Raw genomic sequence first — 21,145 nt, 5'->3', positions numbered from 1 at the left:
GTATGATAATTGAAATTCAGCATTGAAAAATTGATTGTTTTTAATACTGAGTTGTTTTTTTTCTATACCTATGTATTAACGGCACCCCCGACTTTTAACTTTTTTCCACTGATTAAAAAAGTGCAGTTCATACACTGGAAAATACTATGGCATTTCCTTTTCCATTCCTTTTGTGTGCAGCACATGGCTGCTGGAAGCATAATTTTGTTGGGTGTGTGGCTGTGCCACTGATGTGACCCTTTAGGTTATAGCAGGAATCTGGCCAGGGTGCTATCAATAGCTCACCTACTCAGATATTTAACGTTCAACAAATAATGCTGGCAAGATGGGACGCCCGGTCTAATGTCCATCCTAGAGACGACACACATGCGGGGATGAATCACCCTGCCTGTGAAACACCGGGATGACAGTTTATAACTTGGCTAAGATTCAAACCCAGACTAGACAGCTTGGAGTCGAGTGTGCGTACCTTTCGGCCATCCTGCCAGCTCAAATAAGGCCTTGGATCCATCCAAATATCACGTAGATAAACTTTTTGAACCGTGTATTAAGGATGTACTAGCAAAGAGCCTCTCCTTCTGGAGGGGAGGAAGAGGAAGTGTGTGTTTATGCAGTACCACTGTAAAACAAACAAACAAGCAATGTCTTCCCACTGAGGGATAATGTGGGGTACTTGGTTAGGGGCTAAAAGGGGCAGCTAATAGATAAGGTAAGATAGAGGGTTGAGGTTTGAGGGATAGGTGAAAGAAACATTGATAGAAAACATGGGGGATGATTGTACAGTGTGAGCCAGTGTTTTTAGGTCACCTGGACTTTAATCCATTTGCTCATCAATGGCAGTACATTTCGAGAATTTTACTTTCTTCGACCTTTTTAAAATCTTTATTTTATTTCATTTGAATTATACACTTGAACATGAGAACACAAATCGCCTTTTTGGCACTTTCAAAACCCTTCCGTTTAGCAGTACTTGGACAAAATATGGCATTTTATCTCATCACGACCACTCAAATTTGCCACTCAGAGACCCCGCCCATGTCCTTGTTTCTTCAGACAGCATGGGATAATGTGTTCTACGAACTCTGGTTACTAATGTCGTTCGTGAGATGGGGGAGGGGAGAACAGGAGGCCTAAATTGAGAAAAATATGTGATTGGAAGAGTGGGGAGAGGAAGGAAGTGTGAAGGAGTAAAAGGAAGGGAACAGTCATTTGTGGGAGAGGCGTGGAGGCATCAAAATATGCTGCCCTGTTTTCATATGCAATAAGTGGGCAGGTCCAAAAGTGCTGTGATTTGAAAAGCCGACTTAAAGATTATTTTTGCCTCTCGTTTGCCTATTCACTTCTTTGTTTGTATTGCAGGAAAGCCAACTCTGGAAAAATGTCGACAAGTGAAATTAAAGAGGGAGGAAGATGCAGAGTTAGCTGCACTTGATCAAGGGAACATAATTGTTGGAATTGGTGAGCGTAAGAGGGAACATGTGGCACAAGGGATATAAGTGAGAGCAAAGGAAAAATAATTGGCCAGTGATTAACGAAGCATCTCCTGTTGAAAGTTTGTTTTTCCATGGCAACCATGTTGCCTCTGACTCTCAAAAATGCTGTCATCCAAATGGCAATTACTAATGACTACCACATACTTGTGGGGATCCCCATTGTTCCATGATGGGCCTGAAGTGTGTTTCTTCTAAATATGTACTGTGACATGTTGTGGAGACGAGGCATAAGTTTGCTGCAGAGTTGAACTGGTCTACCCTCCTTTGTGCAGGCCGTCGCAGGAGACAGGCAGCTTGGTCCAGTCGTCTCTCACCTCCTCAGGCTTCACCGCCTTCTTCCGCCCCCTTGCACACCTTGGACTCTGACTCTGACTCGGACTTGGAACATCGACGCCGAGCCCATCACGATTGGTCGAGTTTGCGTGGAATTGTGAGCAGCGATGGAGGGAGTGATTGAGGAATGAGTTGTTTTGTCCTTTATCTCTTTACGAACAGCATTTTACTCTGTATTTGACTTTTTTTTCTCACCTCCATTTCGTGTTTTCATTTCACTTTCTTTGTTGTTTTTTTTTTTTTTTTTTTGTAATACCGTATGTTGTGTTTTTGTTTTTGTCCATTTTTCTTGACCGAGAGGCCTACTGTTGAGGTTTGGAAGAAATCACCATTGATTCTGCCTTGTGTGAGATTACTCCAATGATTGCTTTTGAAACATCAGCGCTTTGTGTAAATAATTTATTGAGCTCTCTCATTGATCCACATGTGTTTGTTTAAAGATTCATGCTGTTTTGCTATCGCATTCTCATAATAAAATGAGTTGTTGTTCGGGTGTCGTTTCTTGAGCAGGAGGTAGGTGGAAGGATGTTTTAGGGAACTGAGCTCATTCAACACTGCCACTAACTAAGGAAGACAGCTCCACAGGCCATTACTGTGGACCACCACTCAAAAGGGTAGTGGTCACATGGATTTTTCACAAGTTCACATTAATGCCAGTCTTAAGTCTCACAATTTCTGTCTTCATGGTTTACCAATAGGAAAATAGTGCTTCCGAGTGCTGCAGTGATGAGATATCAGGTGATCTGAAATCATCTGCGAACTCAGTTATCTAGATGCTTTGGGGTTCGATCCCTGGCTTAGCTTATCTGGTTTGGTGACAGTAGTAGGCGCTGCTTCATGGAGCATGCCGTCCACTACAACCTCCTAACTAATTGTCAATAATGGTTGCTTCGAGTTGGGTGTTGAAAATACAGTAGCAAAGGACAATCAACTCCCAAGATTTTCTTTCATACAGTTAAAATATCTTGTTTGTTTAAATATCCATAAAACCGATGTTTCACATTTGCACTTGTTTTACGTTCCCTTCTTAACCCGAGTTTTCATTATGTTGGGATCTCGGATTCAAATTATATCCTTGTAATTCACGTAAAAGTACAATGACGTTCCATAATATCCTCATTTGTTGCTCCCTGATCCCCACTCCCGCTACCCCTTCTTGAAGTGACCCAACCAACATGGCATACGGGTTCGACAAGAAGTATCAAGGACACAGAAAGTTGATTTAGCATCGGAGAGATGCTTCATTCACGCTTTCCTTTGCTTTATTTGATAACTGAAAATATTTGAATGAATGTCAAGAATCTCCCAACAACACTGATGCTGATAGAAGGCATGAGGATTGAAGAGTCGGGGTATTCAGGACAGGTGATGAACCCTTCGGTTGCTGAGAACCAATTCGGCACAGGTCATCACAGTCAGCGGCTTCTGAAAGTTAATGGGAATTGAACCTGCACCAGTGATCACACTCCATTGCTGGGCTGGCAGGATCGCCGACACTCCAAGAGATATGCACACTTCCCTCGAAGCTGTCTCGCCTGATGCCTGGTGTTGGCTTAATGGTTAAGGTAGTGGGATTGGGATCCTAGGGTCCTGAATTCAAATCCTGCTCAGCTGTTGAATTAACACCAGGTGGGGTTGACTCTGCCTGTCATCCTTCCGAGGTCGGCAAAATGAGTGCCAGCTTGCTGGTATACTGTGTCGGAGTGGCGACCCGTCCAGGATTGTTCCCAATAGCCAAGGAGACTGCTTCGGCGGCACCAACGCTCTGCACAGAGTATGGTCCTAATGGATGGATGTCTCGCCTGGGTTTGAATCTCGGCCCAGCTATGAACCGTCATCCCGGTGTTTCACAGGCAGCATTCAGCAATTTGTGTGCTTTTAAATTGGGCGTCTCCTCTGCCAGCATTAATTGGTGGATGCTAAAAAAATCTCACGGTGACCTTCGTGAAGAATAGGCGAGCTGGCGTGGCACCCTGAACAAATTACATATTCCTGCCATAACCTACTAAAGGGCACTGCATCAGCACCACAGCCCAGCCTCAGCCAGCCAATGATGCGACTCCACAGCCCTGTGTTGCATACGAAAGAAGACGACCAGACTGTTCACGAAACACTTTGGATTGTCATTTTTCACGACCACGTTTATAGTGATTCAAATGACATTCCATGCTTTGACAACTGTTGACTGCTAATAGGTTTAGGATCAATCAGGTATAGACAGTGAAGGCCAAAAATAATGGATGGAAAAGGGGGATTGGAGAAAGGATGTGGTATCTTTATGACATGCCAGACACGTCGAGTCATTCCTCCCCTCTTAATGAAGAGGAACTTGACAAGTGAATATTGGCAACTAGACATGATGCATCATCGTATTACCATCAAACCATATCGGTCTTCATCCCGTTTTACTTTTGGTTCTCGTTACAGGTTTATAGATTATTATTGAAACTTAACCACCGGTTTTGCCATTCCGAAGTGGATATCATCTTTCTGGGCCACAACTTTGAGCACCTGAACTACATTTGTCAGACTGAGTGTTGGAATTCTGGTACAACAAGCTCTGCATTGACGCAATAGAACAAAAGGAAGAGCAGAATGGGCTGGGGGCACCAACATCATGGCCGAGGGACAAATTACACAGAGATGGACACATCAATATGGATCCAACGTCTGTTTGATGAGGGCATTTTGACACTTTGCACTGTGTGCTCAGTTGCTCCATTTGAAGCTGGATGGTGCGGTGATGCCTTTGGTATGTCACAAATATATGTACAGTGTGTACAGTCGTGGCCAAAAAGCAGGGCACCCGTGAAAAAGCGTCAGCATCAATCCGCGACGGATTACCGTGGCGGTGAAACGGCTGGACATTTTCATTTATGCGGAACACACGTTGGCGCAAAGGCGGAGTAATACATCCCGTGGATGGGTATATCAACATGAAAGGTGGGGGAGGAGCGAACGGACTACATTTGCAGCAGAAAGACGCAGTTCGTTACTGTTTGGAAGCTCAATTCGACGGCTCGGTTCATAATCGTCAGGTAATTCGACGGCTCGGTTCATAATCGTCAGGTAATTCGACGGCTCGGTTCGTAATAGTCAGGTAATTCGACGGCTCGGTTCGTAATAGTCAGGTAATTCGACGGCTCGGTTCGTAATAGTCAGGTAATTCGATGGCTCGGTTGGTAATCGTCAGGTAATTCGACGGCTCGTTTCGTAATCGTCCAAATGTATTTCGACGGCTCGGTTCGTAATAGTCAGGTAATTCGATGGCTCGGTTCGTAATAGTCAGGTAATTCGACGGCTCGATTCCTAATAGTCAGGTATTTCGACGGCTCGTTTCGTAATCGTCCTAAGGTATTTCGACGGCTCGGTTCGTAATAGTCAGGTAATTCGACGGCTCGTTTCGTAATAGTCAGGTATTTCAACGGCTCTGTTGAAGCGAGGTAATTGGGTTCGTGAGGTAATTTGACGGCTCTGTTTAAGCGAGGCAATTGGGTTCGTGAGGGATTCGACGGTTCTGTTTAAGCGAGGTAATTGGGTTCGTGAGGGAATTCGACGGTTCTGTTTAAGCGAGGTAATTGGGTTCGTGAGTTAATTTGACGGTTCTGTTTAAGCGAGGTAATTGGGTTCGTGAGGGAATTCGACGGTTCTGTTTAAGCGAGGTAATTGGGTTCGTGAGTTAATTTGACGGTTCTGTTTAAGCGAGGTAATTGGCTTCTTGAGGTAATTCGACAGCTCTGTTTAAGCGAGGTAATTGGGTTCGTGAGTTAATTTGACGGTTCTGTTTAAGCGAGGTAATTGGCTTCTTGAGGTAATTCGACAGCTCTGTTTAAGCGAGGTAATTGGGTTCGTGAGGTAATTCGACAGCTCTGTTTAAGTGAGGTAATTGGGTTCGTGAGTTAATTTGACGGTTCTGTTTAAGCGAGGTAATTGGGTTCGTGAGGTAATTCGACAGCTCTGTTTAAGCGAGGTAATTTGGTTCGTGAGGGAATTCGACGGTTCTGTTTAAGCGAGGTAATTGGGTTTGTGAGTTAATTTGACGGCTCTGTTTAAGCGAGGTAATTGGGTTCGTGAGGTAATTTGACAGCTCTGTTTAAGCGAGGTAATTGGGTTCGTGAGGTAATTCGACGGTTCTGTTTAAGCGAGGTAATTGGGTTTGTGAGTTAATTTGACGGCTCTGTTTAAGCGAGGTAATTGGGTTCGTGAGTTAATTTGACGGCTCTGTTTAAGCGAGGTAATTGGGTTCGTGAGTTAATTTGACGGCTCTGTTTAAGCGAGGTAATTGGGTTCGTGAGGTAATTCGACGGTTCTGTTAAAGCGAGGTAATTGGGTTCGTGAGGTAATTTGACGGCTCTGTTTAAGCAAGGGAATTGGGTTTGTGAGGGAATTTGACGGTTCTGTTTAAGTGAGGTAATTGGCTTCTTGAGGTAATTCGACAGCTCTGTTTAAGCAAGGTAATTGGGTTTGTGAGTTAATTTGACGGTTCTGTTTAAGCGAGGTAATTGGGTTCGTGAGTTAATTTGACGGTTCTGTTTAAGCGAGGTAATTGGGTTCGTGAGTTAATTTGACGGCTCTGTTTAAGCGAGGTAATTGGGTTTGTGAGTTAATTTGACGGTTCTGTTTAAGCGAGGTAATTGGGTTCGTGAGTTAATTTGACGGCTCTGTTTAAGCGAGGTAATTGGGTTCGTGAGGTAATTTGACAGCTCTGTTTAAGCGAGGCAAATGGGTTCGTGAGTTAATTTGACGGCTCTGTTTAAGCGAGGTAATTGGGTTCGTGAGGTAATTCGACGGTTCTGTTAAAGCGAGGTAATTGGGTTTGTGAGTTAATTCGACGGTTCTGTTTAAGCGAAGTAATTGGGTTCGTGAGGTAATTTGACGGCTCTGTTTAAGCAAGGTAATTGGGTTTGTGAGGGAATTCGACGGTTCTGTTTAAGTGAGGTAATTGGCTTCTTGAGGTAATTCGACAGCTCTGTTTAAGCAAGGTAATTGGGTTTGTGAGTTAATTTGACGGTTCTGTTTAAGCGAGGTAATTGGGTTCGTGAGTTAATTTGACGGTTCTGTTAAAGCGAGGTAATTGGGTTCGTGAGGTAATTTGACAGCTCTTAAGCGAGGTAATTGGGTTCGTGAGGTAATTCGACGGTTCTGTTAAAGCGAGGTAATTGGGTTCGTGAGGTAATTTGACGGCTCTGTTTAAGCGAGGTAATTGGCTTCTTGAGGTAATTCGACAGCTCTGTTAAAGCGAGGTAATTGGGTTTGTGAGTTAATTTGACGGTTCTGTTTAAGCGAGGTAATTGGGTTCGTGAGTTAATTTGACGGCTCTGTTTAAGCGAGGTAATTGGGTTCGTGAGGTAATTTGACGGCTCTGAAGCGAGGTAATTGGGTTTGTGAGGTAATTCGACGGTTCTGTTAAAGCGAGGTAATTGGGTTCGTGAGTTAATTCGACGGTTCTGTTTAAGCGAAGTAATTGGGTTCGTGAGGTAATTTGACGGCTCTGTTTAAGCGAGGTCATTGGGTCCTTGAGGTAATTCGACAGCTCTGTTTAAGCGAGGGAATTGGGTTTGTGAGTTAATATGATGGTTCTGTTTTAGCGAGATTATTGGGTTCTTGAGTTAATTTGACGGTTCTGTTTAAGCGAGGTAATTGGGTTCGTGAGGGAATTTGACGGTTCTGTTTAAGCGAGGTAATTGGGTTCGTGAGGTAATTCGACGGTTCTGTTTAAGCGAGGTAATTGGGTTCGTGAGTTAATTTGACGGTTCTGTTTAAGCGAGGTAATTGGGTTCGTGAGGTAATTTGACGGTTCTGTTTAAGCGAGGTAATTGGCTTCTTGAGGTAATTCGACAGCTCTGTTTAAGCGAGGAAATTGGGTTTGTGAGTTAATTTGACGGTTCTGTTTAAGCGAGGTAATTGGGTTCGTGAGTTAATTTTACGGTTCTGTTTAAGCGAGGTAATTGGGTTCTTGAGGTAATTCGACAGCTCTGTTTAAGCGAGGTAATTGGGTTCGTGAGTTAATTTGACGGTTCTGTTTAAGCGAGGTTATTGGGTTCTTGAGTTAATTTGACGGTTCTGTTTAAGCGAGGTAATTGGGTTCGTGAGTTAATTTGACGGTTCTGTTTAAGCGAGGTAATTGGCTTCTTGAGCTAATTTGACAGCTCTGTTTAAGCGAGGTAATTGGGTTTGTGAGTTAATTTGACAGTTCTGTTTAAGCGAGGTAATTGGGTTCGTGAGTTAATTTGACGGTTCTGTTTAAGCGAGGTAATTGGGTTCTTGAGGTAATTTGACGGTTCTGTTTAAGCGAGGTTATTGGGTTCGTGAGTTAATTTGACGGTTCTGTTTGAGGTAATTCGACAGCTCTGTTTAAGCAAGGTAATTGGGTTTGTGAGTTAATTTGACGGTTCTGTTTAAGCGAGGTTATTGGGTTCGTGAGTTAATTTGACGGTTCTGTTTAAGCGAGGTAATTGGGTTCTTGAGGTAATTTGACAGCTCTGTTTAAGCGAGGTAATTGGGTTCGTGAGTTAATTTGACGGTTCTGTTTAAGCGAGGTTATTGGGTTCTTGAGGTAATTTGACGGTTCTGTTTGAGGTAATTCGACAGCTCTGTTTAAGCAAGGTAATTGGGTTTGTGAGTTAATTTGACGGTTCTGTTTAAGCGAGGTTATTGGGTTCGTGAGTTAATTTGACGGTTCTGTTTAAGCGAGGTAATTGGGTTCGTGAGTTAATTTGACGGTTCTGTTTAAGCGAGGAAAATGGGTTCGTGAGTTAATTTGACGGCTCTGTTTAAGCGAGGTAATTGGGTTCGTGAGGTAATTCGACGGTTCTGTTAAAGCGAGGTAATTGGGTTTGTGAGTTAATTCGACGGTTCTGTTTAAGCGAGGTAATTGGGTTCGTGAGTTAATTTGACGGTTCTGTTAAAGCGAGGTAATTGGGTTCGTGAGGTAATTTGACAGCTCTTAAGCGAGGTAATTGGGTTCGTGAGGTAATTCGACGGTTCTGTTAAAGCGAGGTAATTGGGTTCGTGAGGTAATTTGACGGCTCTGTTTAAGCGAGGTAATTGGCTTCTTGAGGTAATTCGACAGCTCTGTTAAAGCGAGGTAATTGGGTTTGTGAGTTAATTTGACGGTTCTGTTTAAGCGAGGTAATTGGGTTCGTGAGTTAATTTGACGGCTCTGTTTAAGCGAGGTAATTGGGTTCGTGAGGTAATTTGACAGCTCTGAAGCGAGGTAATTGGGTTTGTGAGGTAATTCGACGGTTCTGTTAAAGCGAGGTAATTGGGTTCGTGAGTTAATTCGACGGTTCTGTTTAAGCGAAGTAATTGGGTTCGTGAGGTAATTTGACGGCTCTGTTTAAGCGAGGTCATTGGGTCCTTGAGGTAATTCGACAGCTCTGTTTAAGCGAGGGAATTGGGTTTGTGAGTTAATTTGACGGTTCTGTTTTAGCGAGATTATTGGGTTCTTGAGTTAATTTGACGGTTCTGTTTAAGCGAGGTAATTGGGTTCGTGAGGGAATTTGACGGTTCTGTTTAAGCGAGGTAATTGGGTTCGTGAGGTAATTCGACGGTTCTGTTTAAGCGAGGTAATTGGGTTCGTGAGTTAATTTGACGGTTCTGTTTAAGCGAGGTAATTGGGTTCGTGAGGTAATTTGACGGTTCTGTTTAAGCGAGGTAATTGGCTTCTTGAGGTAATTCGACAGCTCTGTTTAAGCGAGGAAATTGGGTTTGTGAGTTAATTTGACGGTTCTGTTTAAGCGAGGTAATTGGGTTCGTGAGTTAATTTTACGGTTCTGTTTAAGCGAGGTAATTGGGTTTTTGAGGTAATTCGACAGCTCTGTTTAAGCGAGGTAATTGGGTTCGTGAGTTAATTTGACGGTTCTGTTTAAGCGAGGTTATTGGGTTCTTGAGTTAATTTGACGGTTCTGTTTAAGCGAGGTAATTGGGTTCGTGAGTTAATTTGACGGTTCTGTTTAAGCGAGGTAATTGGCTTCTTGAGCTAATTTGACAGCTCTGTTTAAGCGAGGTAATTGGGTTTGTGAGTTAATTTGACAGTTCTGTTTAAGCGAGGTAATTGGGTTCGTGAGTTAATTTGACGGTTCTGTTTAAGCGAGGTAATTGGGTTCTTGAGGTAATTTGACGGTTCTGTTTAAGCGAGGTTATTGGGTTCGTGAGTTAATTTGACGGTTCTGTTTGAGGTAATTCGACAGCTCTGTTTAAGCAAGGTAATTGGGTTTGTGAGTTAATTTGACGGTTCTGTTTAAGCGAGGTTATTGGGTTCGTGAGTTAATTTGACGGTTCTGTTTAAGCGAGGTAATTGGGTTCTTGAGGTAATTTGACGGCTCTGTTTAAGCGAGGTAATTGGGTTCGTGAGTTAATTTGACGGTTCTGTTTAAGCGAGGTTATTGGGTTCTTGAGGTAATTTGACGGTTCTGTTTGAGGTAATTCGACAGCTCTGTTTAAGCAAGGTAATTGGGTTTGTGAGTTAATTTGACGGTTCTGTTTAAGCGAGGTTATTGGGTTCGTGAGTTAATTTGACGGTTCTGTTTAAGCGAGGTAATTGGGTTCGTGAGTTAATTTGACGGTTCTGTTTAAGCGAGGTAATTGGGTTCGTGAGGTAATTTGACGGTTCTGTTTAAGCGAGGTAATTGGGTTCGTGAGGTAATTTGACGGTTCTGTTTAAGCAAGGTAATTGGGTTTGTGAGGGAATTCGACGGTTCTGTTTAAGCGAGGTAATTGGCTTCTTGAGGTAATTCGACAGCTCTGTTTAAGCAAGGTAATTGGGTTTGTGAGTTAATTTGACGGTTCTGTTTAAGCGAGGTAATTGGGTTCGTGAGGTAATTTGACAGCTCTTAAGCGAGGTAATTGGGTTCGTGAGGTAATTCGACGGTTCTGTTAAAGCGAGGTAATTGGGTTCGTGAGTTAATTTGACGGTTCTGTTTAAGCGAGGTAATTGGGTTCTTGAGGTAATTCGACAGCTCTGTTTAAGCGAGGTAATTGGGTTTGTGAGTTTATTTGACGGTTCTGTTTAAGTGAGGTAATTGGGTTCGTGAGTTAATTTGACGGTTCTGTTTAAGCAAGGTAATTGGGTTCTTGAGGTAATTCGACAGCTCTGTTTAAGCGAGGTAATTGGGTTCGTGAGTTAATTTGACGGTTCTGTTTAAGCGAGGTAATTGGGTTCGTGAGGGAATTTGACGGTTCTGTTTAAGCGAGGTAATTGGGTTCGTGAGGGAATTTGACGGTTCTGTTTAAGCGAGGTAATTGGGTTCGTGAGGTAATTCGACAACTCTGTTTAAGCGAGGTAATTGGGTTCGTGAGGTAATTCGACAACTCTGTTTTAGCGAGGTAATTGGGTTCGTGAGTTAATTCGACGGTTCTGTTTAAGCGAGGTAATTGGGTTCGTGAGGTAATTCGACGGTTCTGTTTAAGCGAGGTAATTGGTTTCGTGAGTTAATTTGACGGTTCTGTTTAAGCGAGGTAATTGGGTTCGTGAGTTAATTTGACGGTTCTGCTTAAGCGAGGTAATTGGGTTCGTGAGTTAATTTGACGGTTCTGTTTAAGCGAGGTAATTGGGTTCGTGAGGTAATTCGACAGCTCTGTTTAAGCGAGGTAATTGGGTTTGTGAGTTAATTTGACGGTTCTGTTTAAGCGAGGTAATTGGGTTTGTGAGGTAATTTGACGGTTCTGTTTAAGCGAGGTAATTGGGTTCTTGAGGTATTTTGACGGCTCTGTTTAAGCGAGGTTATTGGGTTCGTGAGTTAATTTGACGGTTCTGTTTAAGCGAGGTTATTGGGTTCGTGAGTTAATTTGACGGTTCTGTTTAAGCGAGGTAATTGGGTTTGTGAGGTAATTTGACGGTTCTGTTTAAGCGAGGTAATTGGGTTCTTGAGGTAATTTGACGGCTCTGTTTAAGCGAGGTTATTGGGTTCGTGAGTTAATTTGACGGTTCTGTTTAAGCGAGGTAATTGGGTTCGTGAGTTAATTTGACGGTTCTGTTTAAGCGAGGTAATTGGGTTCGTGAGGTAATTTGACGGTTCTGTTTAAGCGAGGTAATTGGGTTCGTGAGGTAATTTGACGGTTCTGTTTAAGCAAGGTAATTTGGTTTGTGAGGGAATTCGACGGTTCTGTTTGAGCGAGGTAATTGGCTTCTTGAGGTAATTCGACAGCTCTGTTTAAGCGAGGTAATTGGGTTTGTGAGTTAATTTGACGGTTCTGTTTAAGCGAGGTAATTGGGTTCGTGAGTTAATTTGACGGCTCTGTTTAAGCGAGGTAATTGGGTTCGTGAGGTAATTTGACGGCTCTGTTTAAGCAAGGTAATTGGGTTTGTGAGGGAATTTGACGGTTCTGTTTAAGCGAGGTTATTGGCTTCTTGAGGTAATTTGACAGCTCTGTTTAAGCAAGGTAATTGGGTTTGTGAGTTAATTTGACGGCTCTGTTTAAGCGAGGTAATTGGGTTCGTGAGGTAATTTGACAGCTCTTAAGCGAGGTAATTGGGTTCGTGAGGTAATTTGACAGCTCTTAAGCGAGGTAATTGGGTTCGTGAGGTAATTCGACGGTTCTGTTAAAGCGAGGTAATTGGGTTCGTGAGTTAATTCGACGGTTCTGTTTAAGCGAAGTAATTGGGTTCGTGAGGTAATTTGACGGCTCTGTTTAAGCGAGGTAATTGGGTTCGTGAGGTAATTCGACGGTTCTGTTAAAGCGAGGTAATTGGGTTCGTGAGGTAATTTGACGGCTCTGTTAAAGCGAGGTAATTGGGTTTGTGAGGGAATTCGACGGTTCTGTTTAAGCGAGGTAATTGGCTTCTTGAGGTAATTCGACAGCTCTGTTTAAGCGAGGTAATTGGGTTTGTGAGTTAATTTGACGGTTCTGTTTAAGCGAGGTGACTGGGTTCGTGAGTTAATTTGACGGCTCTGTTTAAGCGAGGTAATTGGGTTCGTGAGGTAATTTGACAGCTCTTAAGCGAGGTAATTGGGTTCGTGAGGTAATTCGACGGTTCTGTTAAAGCGAGGTAATTGGGTTCGTGAGTTAATTCGACGGTTCTGTTTAAGCGAAGTAATTGGGTTCGTGAGGTAATTTGACGGCTCTGTTTAAGCGAGGTAATTGGGTCCTTGAGGTAATTCGACAGCTCTGTTTAAGCGAGGTAATTGGGTTTGTGAGTTAATTTGACGGTTCTGTTTAAGCGAGGTAATTGGGTTCGTGAGTTAATTTGACGGTTCTGTTTAAGCAAGGTAATTGGGTTCTTGAGGTAATTCGACAGCTCTGTTTAAGCGAGGTAATTGGGTTCGTGAGTTAATTTGACGGTTCTGTTTTAGCGAGATTATTGGGTTCTTGAGTTAATTTGACGGTTCTGTTTCAGCGAGGTAATTGGGTTCGTGAGGGAATTTGACGGTTCTGTTTAAGCGAGGTAATTGGGTTCGTGAGGTAATTCGACAACTCTGTTTAAGCGAGGTAATTGGGTTCGTGAGGTAATTCGACAACTCTGTTTAAGCGAGGTAATTGGGTTCGTGAGTTAATTTTATGGTTCTGTTTAAGCGAGGTAATTGGGTTCTTGAGGTAATTCGACAGCTCTGTGTAAGCGAGGTAATTGGGTTCGTGAGTTAATTTGACGGTTCTGTTTAAGCGAGGTAATTGGGTTCGTGAGTTAATTTGACGGTTCTGTTTAAGCGAGGTAATTGGCTTCTTGAGCTAATTTGACAGCTCTGTTTAAGCGAGGTAATTGGGTTTGTGAGTTAATGTGACGGTTCTGTTTAAGCGAGGTCATTGGGTTCGTGAGTTAATTTGACGGTTCTGTTTAAGCGAGGTAATTGGGTTATTGAGGTAATTTGACGGTTCTGTTTAAGCGAGGTTATTGGGTTCGTGAGTTAATTTGACGGTTCTGTTTAAGCGAGGTAATTGGGTTTGTGAGGTAATTGGACGGTTCTGTTTAAGCGAGGTAATTGGGTTCTTGAGGTAATTTGACGGCTCTGTTTAAGCGAGGTAATTGGGTTCGTGAGTTAATTTGACGGTTCTGTTTAAGCGAGGTTATTGGGTTCGTGAGTGAATTTGACGGTTCTGTTTAAGCGAGGTAATTGGGTTCGTGAGGTAATTTGACGGTTCTGTTTAAGCGAGGTAATTGGGTTCTTGAGGTAATTTGATGGCTCTGTTTAAGCGAGGTTATTGGGTTCGTGAGTTAATTTGACGGTTCTGTTTAAGCGAGGTAATTGGGTTTGTGAGGTAATTTTACGGTTCTGTTTAAGCGAGGTAATTGGGTTCTTGAGGTAATTTGACGGCTCTGTTTAAGCGAGGTAATTGGGTTCGTGAGTTAATTTGACGGTTCTGTTTAAGCGAGGTAATTTGACGGCTCTGTTTAAGCAAGGTAATTGGGTTCTTGAGGTAATTTGACGTCTCTGTTTAAGCAAGGTTATTGGGTTCTTGAGGTAATTCGACAGCTCTGTTTAAGGTCATTTTGTTTGTGCCGCCGGCTGCATTTTCCGACATCAGTTGTGGCTTGAATCATGTTTCGTTTGGTAATGGCAAAAACAGTGTAAAACGGCCATTTTATTTATCAGTAAAATAGTACAGTACCTAATGACTGCAGCTTTGTAATAAATATACATGGTAGTAAAGCATATGCCATTGTGTATTTCAACATCCATGTGCTGTGAAGCTGGAGATCTACTGCTGGGTTAATGCCTCTATTTTATTGCATTTCATGATTGGGCACAATTGTTTTTGTAAACTCACCCCTTTCTCTCAGGTAACCATGGTAACCTCATTCAGCTGCTTTTAAGCTGTGACCATGTTTGTGGTTAAATAAATATCTAAAGTGTGTTTTAATAAAGTATAACTCTCTCTCTCTCCTTCTCTTTTCTTCTCTCTTCTCTCCTTGCTCCACAACCTCGTACAATGCAGCACCCTCCCATCAATGTGTCTTGGCTATGTTTGTCTCTGGGTGGTATATATAATGACTGGTAGAAAATGGATTTCTGCCATTTATTTTGTTTCCATCTTCACTGTTATTCTATGCAGAATCATTTTGATGAGTTTATTATATTGACACGCTAAGCCATATTTTGTGGACGTATCTCCTCCGAAACTGCCGGACGGATTGTCGCCGTTAATGTATAAAATATATATATATATATATATATATATATATATATATATATATATATATATATATATATATATATATTTATAATTTTGGCCTGCTCAACCATGCCTTGAACTGCAACAATTTGTTAATATTATTTTTGGTTGATTGTCCCCCCCCCCTTTCACTTTCTTCACTCTTATCAAATGCCCAATCATACCTACGAATTGCTGGATACCAGAGTCTGGCGACATAATTTTTCAGATATACCAATATTGGAATTCTGAATATGCTGGAAAAAAAAAACCGACAAGAATAACGACAACAAAAAACCGTATTTCACCAACAAATTGCAGAAAGGTGTTTGCAATCTTGAAATACCATACATGATATAAAAAGCTTTGATGCACTCAGCATCTCAGCTCAACATGTATGATGTCAAAATGTACCAGGAAGTACAGAAAGTTATAACTTTTTAAACCTCTGCATCTGAGCTCATCAGCTCCGTGTAAGCAATCGTGTTTTTCTTTGCCCTCGTGGCTGGTTGTAAAGCAACTGCAAATTGCTTACTTATAATTTCATATCGCTCAGATGTGTTTTCAAAACATTGTGCCAAGTCATTGATTTGTGATAATGGTATAATCATACCAGTACAGCGTTCTGTGATCGTCATACCGGTGTGGCCATAGCGATTGAACTTTATTCTTGACCTGTGGCGATTACCAACACTGATCTCGGTTGAAAACAAAATCATTTTTTCATAGAAATTGAAGTTGGAAGTAAAATAACCATTCTCATCAGGGGAGGTGAAAACCCCATGTGGGATTGCTTAAAAAAAAAAAAATTCGTCAATGATGTGTGTCGTATACGAATACTTAATGGACCATTGCATATTTTTGGAACCTGCATTATATATATATATATATATATATCAACATATTGGTATATCGATACCAACGGAGCCTATTTGGATACATTGCAAAGCTTGTAAACGCTTGGAGACGCCATGCATTCGTGGCTTTACTTCATTTCCGCACATGCCATAACCTCGAATGTCTTGAACTTGGCCGAATTGCATTATTTAAGCACCAGAATTGAACTTGGCAGCAGTTGTGACTGCTGAAGGTGTTCATGTGTCCATTTAGGACAGAATTGATATTTCGGGCATCTCTGGGAGGTGTGTGTTTAATGAGGGTTCAGCAATCGCTTGCCAAGCTACCGTTCCTTAACAACCATTTTGTTTGAGTGCTTCAGCCACTTAGTGCGAATATTGTAGAGCGCTCAGTCACTCAATAGTGGATCGATTGATTTGAACAACGTTCAGGGGCCACTTGCCTGTGTTCTGTGGTGCCAGGTGATGGTTGGCTCGCTGAAAATGGGCAATTTTATTTTACACCATGTTTCCCTTTTTAGGTCATCTCTAACGTGATGACCTAATAAAACCAGTCTCTATGTCCGTCCGTCCCCATTTTTTTAATTCCGATTTTCTTGATATTTGGTATGTGGGTAGATGTCAATGAGGGATGCACGATGGTATGACCTTTGACCCGATTGAAGGTCAAGGTCACTCCCAAGTTGCGAAATCATCCATTTTCAAAATCTATCTCCTCCGCCGTTTATGATCCGATCTTCAAAATTCCTTCGGATTCTGATAATATGGCACTATCTAAATTTGGTCAGGCCGGTTTTTTGAAATTCGTTCTGGTTATCGAGTCACGTGTCTTCAAAGTTGGAAAAATCGTCTGTGATGCAGTCAAAAAATTTTTGCCCAATCTTGATGAAACTTGGTATGTAGGATCCACATCTACAGAGCTTCAGAGATGACCGCCCCCCCCCCAACCGGGGGTAATTTTTCAAAAGATCTTTTTCATTATACATCTAACTTTGGCATGGGTAAATATAGTACAAATTAAAAAAGAGGTTTCGTTTACATCACGGCATGATAGCTAAGGGGTCGGCATGCATGCTCTGAGCTTTCTCGCTTGGGTTTAAATCACAATCCAGCTATAAACTGTCATCCCGGTGTTTCACAGGCAGGGTGATTTATCGATGTGTGTGCCGTCTCTCGGATGGACATTAAACTGGGCGTCACATCTGCTGGAATCCCTCCTCCTCTCCTTCTTTCTCCCCCCACTGTTCCTTCCCTTAATAGTCCCGTCAGCAGTGACTGGTTGTATTTGCCAGTTTTAAATATTTATGAGCTGTCCACGAGTGAGCTTGATATAAAACTAGTGTGTTGAACTATTTGTTGCATATTATGCATATGGAGCTTTTTATTTGACAAATGTAAAACTTTTATTAAGGTCTTGTGCTTTGTGTTTTTGGGGGTGGGATAGGCGAGATGCAGATCTTTGTGAAGACTCTCACTGGGAAGACGATCACCCTTGAAGTTGAGCCAAGTGATACCATTGAGAATGTAAAGGCAAAGATCCAAGACAAGGAAGGAATTCCTCCAGATCAGCAGCGTCTCATCTTTGCAGGAAAGCAGCTTGAAGATGGCCGTACTTTGTCTGACTACAACATCCAGAAAGAATCCACCTTGCATCTTGTGCTGCGTCTGCGTGGAGGGATGCAAATCTTTGTGAAGACCCTCACTGGGAAGACTATCACCCTTGAAGTTGAGCCAAGTGATACCATTGAGAATGTGAAGGCCAAGATCCAAGACAAGGAAGGAATTCCTCCTGATCAGCAGCGTCTCATCTTTGCAGGCAAGCAGCTTGAAGATGGCCGTACTTTGTCCGACTACAACATCCAGAAAGAATCCACTTTGCATCTTGTGCTGCGTCTGCGTGGAGGGATGCAGATCTTTGTGAAGACCCTCACTGGGAAGACTATCACCCTTGAAGTTGAGCCAAGTGATACCATTGAGAATGTGAAGGCCAAGATCCAAGACAAGGAAGGAATTCCTCCTGATCAGCAGCGTCTCATCTTTGCAGGCAAGCAGCTTGAAGATGGCCGTACTTTGTCCGACTATAACATCCAGAAAGAATCCACCTTGCATCTTGTGTTGCGTCTGCGTGGAGGGATGCAAATCTTTGTGAAGACCCTCACTGGGAAGACTATCACCCTTGAAGTTGAGCCAAGTGATACCATTGAGAATGTGAAGGCCAAGATCCAAGACAAGGAAGGAATTCCTCCTGATCAGCAGCGTCTCATCTTTGCAGGCAAGCAGCTTGAAGATGGCCGTACTTTGTCTGACTACAACATCCAGAAAGAATCCACCTTGCATCTTGTGCTGCGTCTGCGTGGAGGGATGCAGATCTTTGTGAAGACCCTCACAGGGAAGACTATCACCCTTGAAGTTGAACCAAGTGATACCATTGAGAATGTAAAGGCAAAGATCCAAGACAAGGAAGGAATTCCTCCAGATCAGCAGCGTCTCATCTTTGCAGGCAAGCAGCTTGAAGATGGCCGTACTTTGTCCGACTACAACATCCAGAAAGAATCCACCTTGCATCTTGTGCTGCGTTTGCGTGGAGGGATGCAGATCTTTGTGAAGACCCTCACTGGGAAGACTATCACCCTTGAAGTTGAGCCAAGTGATACCATTGAGAATGTGAAGGCCAAGATCCAAGACAAGGAAGGAATTCCTCCAGATCAGCAGCGTCTCATCTTTGCAGGAAAGCAGCTTGAAGATGGCCGTACTTTGTCTGACTACAACATCCAGAAAGAATCCACCTTGCATCTTGTGCTGCGTCTGCGTGGAGGGATGCAGATCTTTGTGAAGACCCTCACGGGGAAGACGATCACCCTTGAAGTTGAGCCAAGTGATACCATTGAGAATGTGAAGGCCAAGATCCAAGACAAGGAAGGAATTCCTCCAGATCAGCAGCGTCTCATCTTTGCAGGCAAGCAGCTTGAAGATGGCCGTACTTTGTCCGACTACAACATCCAGAAAGAATCCACTTTGCATCTTGTGCTGCGTCTGCGTGGAGGGATGCAGATCTTTGTGAAGACCCTCACTGGGAAGACTATCACCCTTGAAGTTGAGCCAAGTGATACCATTGAGAATGTGAAGGCCAAGATCCAAGACAAGGAAGGAATTCCTCCTGATCAGCAGCGTCTCATCTTTGCAGGCAAGCAGCTTGAAGATGGCCGTACTTTGTCCGACTATAACATCCAGAAAGAATCCACCTTGCATCTTGTGTTGCGTCTGCGTGGAGGGATGCAAATCTTTGTGAAGACCCTCACTGGGAAGACTATCACCCTTGAAGTTGAGCCAAGTGATACCATTGAGAATGTGAAGGCCAAGATCCAAGACAAGGAAGGAATTCCTCCTGATCAGCAGCGTCTCATCTTTGCAGGCAAGCAGCTTGAAGATGGCCGTACTTTGTCTGACTACAACATCCAGAAAGAATCCACCTTGCATCTTGTGCTGCGTCTGCGTGGAGGGATGCAGATCTTTGTGAAGACCCTCACAGGGAAGACTATCACCCTTGAAGTTGAACCAAGTGATACCATTGAGAATGTAAAGGCAAAGATCCAAGACAAGGAAGGAATTCCTCCAGATCAGCAGCGTCTCATCTTTGCAGGCAAGCAGCTTGAAGATGGCCGTACTTTGTCCGACTACAACATCCAGAAAGAATCCACCTTGCATCTTGTGCTGCGTTTGCGTGGAGGGATGCAGATCTTTGTGAAGACCCTCACTGGGAAGACTATCACCCTTGAAGTTGAGCCAAGTGATACCATTGAGAATGTGAAGGCCAAGATCCAAGACAAGGAAGGAATTCCTCCAGATCAGCAGCGTCTCATCTTTGCAGGAAAGCAGCTTGAAGATGGCCGTACTTTGTCTGACTACAACATCCAGAAAGAATCCACCTTGCATCTTGTGCTGCGTCTGCGTGGAGGGATGCAGATCTTTGTGAAGACCCTCACGGGGAAGACGATCACCCTTGAAGTTGAGCCAAGTGATACCATTGAGAATGTGAAGGCCAAGATCCAAGACAAGGAAGGAATTCCTCCAGATCAGCAGCGTCTCATCTTTGCAGGAAAGCAGCTTGAAGATGGCCGTACTTTGTCTGACTACAACATCCAGAAAGAATCCACCTTGCATCTTGTGCTGCGTCTGCGTGGTGGCTTTTAGATTGATTCTTGCACCATCATTGTTTGCTTTAGCCTACTTTATTCCATAATATTTGCGGCAAACTCTATGCTTTTGTGTTGCACCTGATTTTTATTTTCTTCAAGGTGGAGTCAGGAATAATTAAGAATGAGCTTGGTGACTTATTAATGCTGCTTGTTTGAACCTGCATGTTGAAATAAATGTTGCAACCAATTTTCTTGTTTCTGGTCAGTTTGTTACCACAACTCTTTATGATTGCCATTAAAATGAGTTTATTGAGGTGGATTTGGCTTCGGATGTATCTTTAATATTGAGGTTTATCACAACTTGGTGCAAAAGAGGATCATGGGACCTGGAGCTTATCTTGATCCTGGCTGAATGTTGTAACCCAAATTTGGTAGCATTTTGATGGTCTGGAGAACAAGATTAAAAAAAAAAATATATTTTAATTTTTTTGGAAGGAATTCACAAAGTCTCCCATTTTGACCTCTGTCATGTGACCAGACTGAGCTTTGCAATCTCTTCCAGTCGGAAGGGGAACATTGCTGCAAAATTTCAGCTGGATTGGCCCAGTGGTTTGGTTGGAAAAGTCAAAATAGGAGATGGACAGATGGATGGTGCACGATTACAATACCTTGTCTGGAACTCCAATTCCAGATGAGCTAAAAATGCAGGATTTTAGAAATGAAGGCTAACTATTTCCATGTGCATTTTCAGTTAGTTGGTTCTGCTCTGGCCACTTAAATTGCTGATGCTCATGTGAAATCCAATTCAAATGGCCTTAACATAAATTTTCAGCATTTGGATGGAAGAGTGGTAATTTCAAAATGGTTAACTGTTCTGTTCCTGAATGGAAAGAGGAAATACAAGAGATATCGAGTTCATACAATACCACTTCTTATTAGTGTGAGTGGCAGCAGTGTATTATAATGTACAGGGACAGATGCTTTGCCTTTTATTTGTACAGTAGATGCAAAAATCTAGTGTTCCTCAAGTGGCCTAACAGTTCCCCACTCACAACCAATAAGGCCTTCATCTGCAGCTTCATGACATACAACTATCTCTGCCTTGTGTACCTTTTTATGCTTGACACCATGGAAAGTACTGTGAAAACATTTTGATGTCCTGGGCTGATAGTCTTCATAGTGGTCTACCACATCCTCTATGGTTTTGTACCTCTGTCCCCTGCCCCATGTTTCTGCA

General features: G+C 42.8%; 2 protein-coding genes and 1 long non-coding RNA gene across 8 annotated transcripts in view; 2 read left to right on the top strand and 1 right to left on the bottom strand.

Moving 5' to 3' along the window:
• Positions 1 to 2,315, top strand: part of LOC147018180 (uncharacterized) — a 58,185-nt gene extending 55,870 nt beyond the window's left edge. For all 4 annotated transcript variants that reach the window (XM_085897609.1, XM_085897607.1, XM_085897608.1 and 1 more), the window contains 2 exons: positions 1,360 to 1,458; positions 1,766 to 2,315. In XM_085897609.1, coding sequence (XP_085753735.1) covers positions 1,360 to 1,458; positions 1,766 to 1,950 — 284 coding nt within the window. In that variant the 3' untranslated portion in view covers positions 1,951 to 2,315. The remainder of the gene's footprint in view (positions 1 to 1,359; positions 1,459 to 1,765) is intronic.
• The window catches only part of LOC147018178 (uncharacterized), a 57,922-nt gene that overhangs the window by 4,172 nt on the left and 32,605 nt on the right, over positions 1 to 21,145 (bottom strand). The window lies entirely within an intron of this gene.
• Positions 4,705 to 20,155, top strand: LOC147018179 (polyubiquitin-C). 2 transcript variants are annotated; one of them, XM_085897605.1, is made up of 2 exons: positions 4,705 to 4,864; positions 17,217 to 20,155. In XM_085897605.1, the coding sequence occupies exon 2, from the start codon at positions 17,222 to 17,224 to the stop codon at positions 19,961 to 19,963; it is 2,742 nt and encodes a 913-aa protein (XP_085753731.1). In that variant the 5' UTR covers positions 4,705 to 4,864; positions 17,217 to 17,221; the 3' UTR covers positions 19,964 to 20,155. The 2 variants fall into 2 exon arrangements, with proteins under 2 accessions (XP_085753731.1, XP_085753732.1); XM_085897606.1 differs by having other exon boundaries at positions 4,769 to 4,895.

The sequence above is a fragment of the Eptatretus burgeri genome, chromosome 10, assembly GCF_056783735.1.
Source record: "Eptatretus burgeri isolate ZD-2024b chromosome 10, Ebu_testis_v1, whole genome shotgun sequence".
In the NCBI taxonomy this organism is placed as follows: domain Eukaryota; kingdom Metazoa; phylum Chordata; class Myxini; order Myxiniformes; family Myxinidae; genus Eptatretus; species Eptatretus burgeri.
Note: the sequence above shows the minus strand (reverse complement) of the source record. Positions and strands in the feature narration are given on the sequence as shown.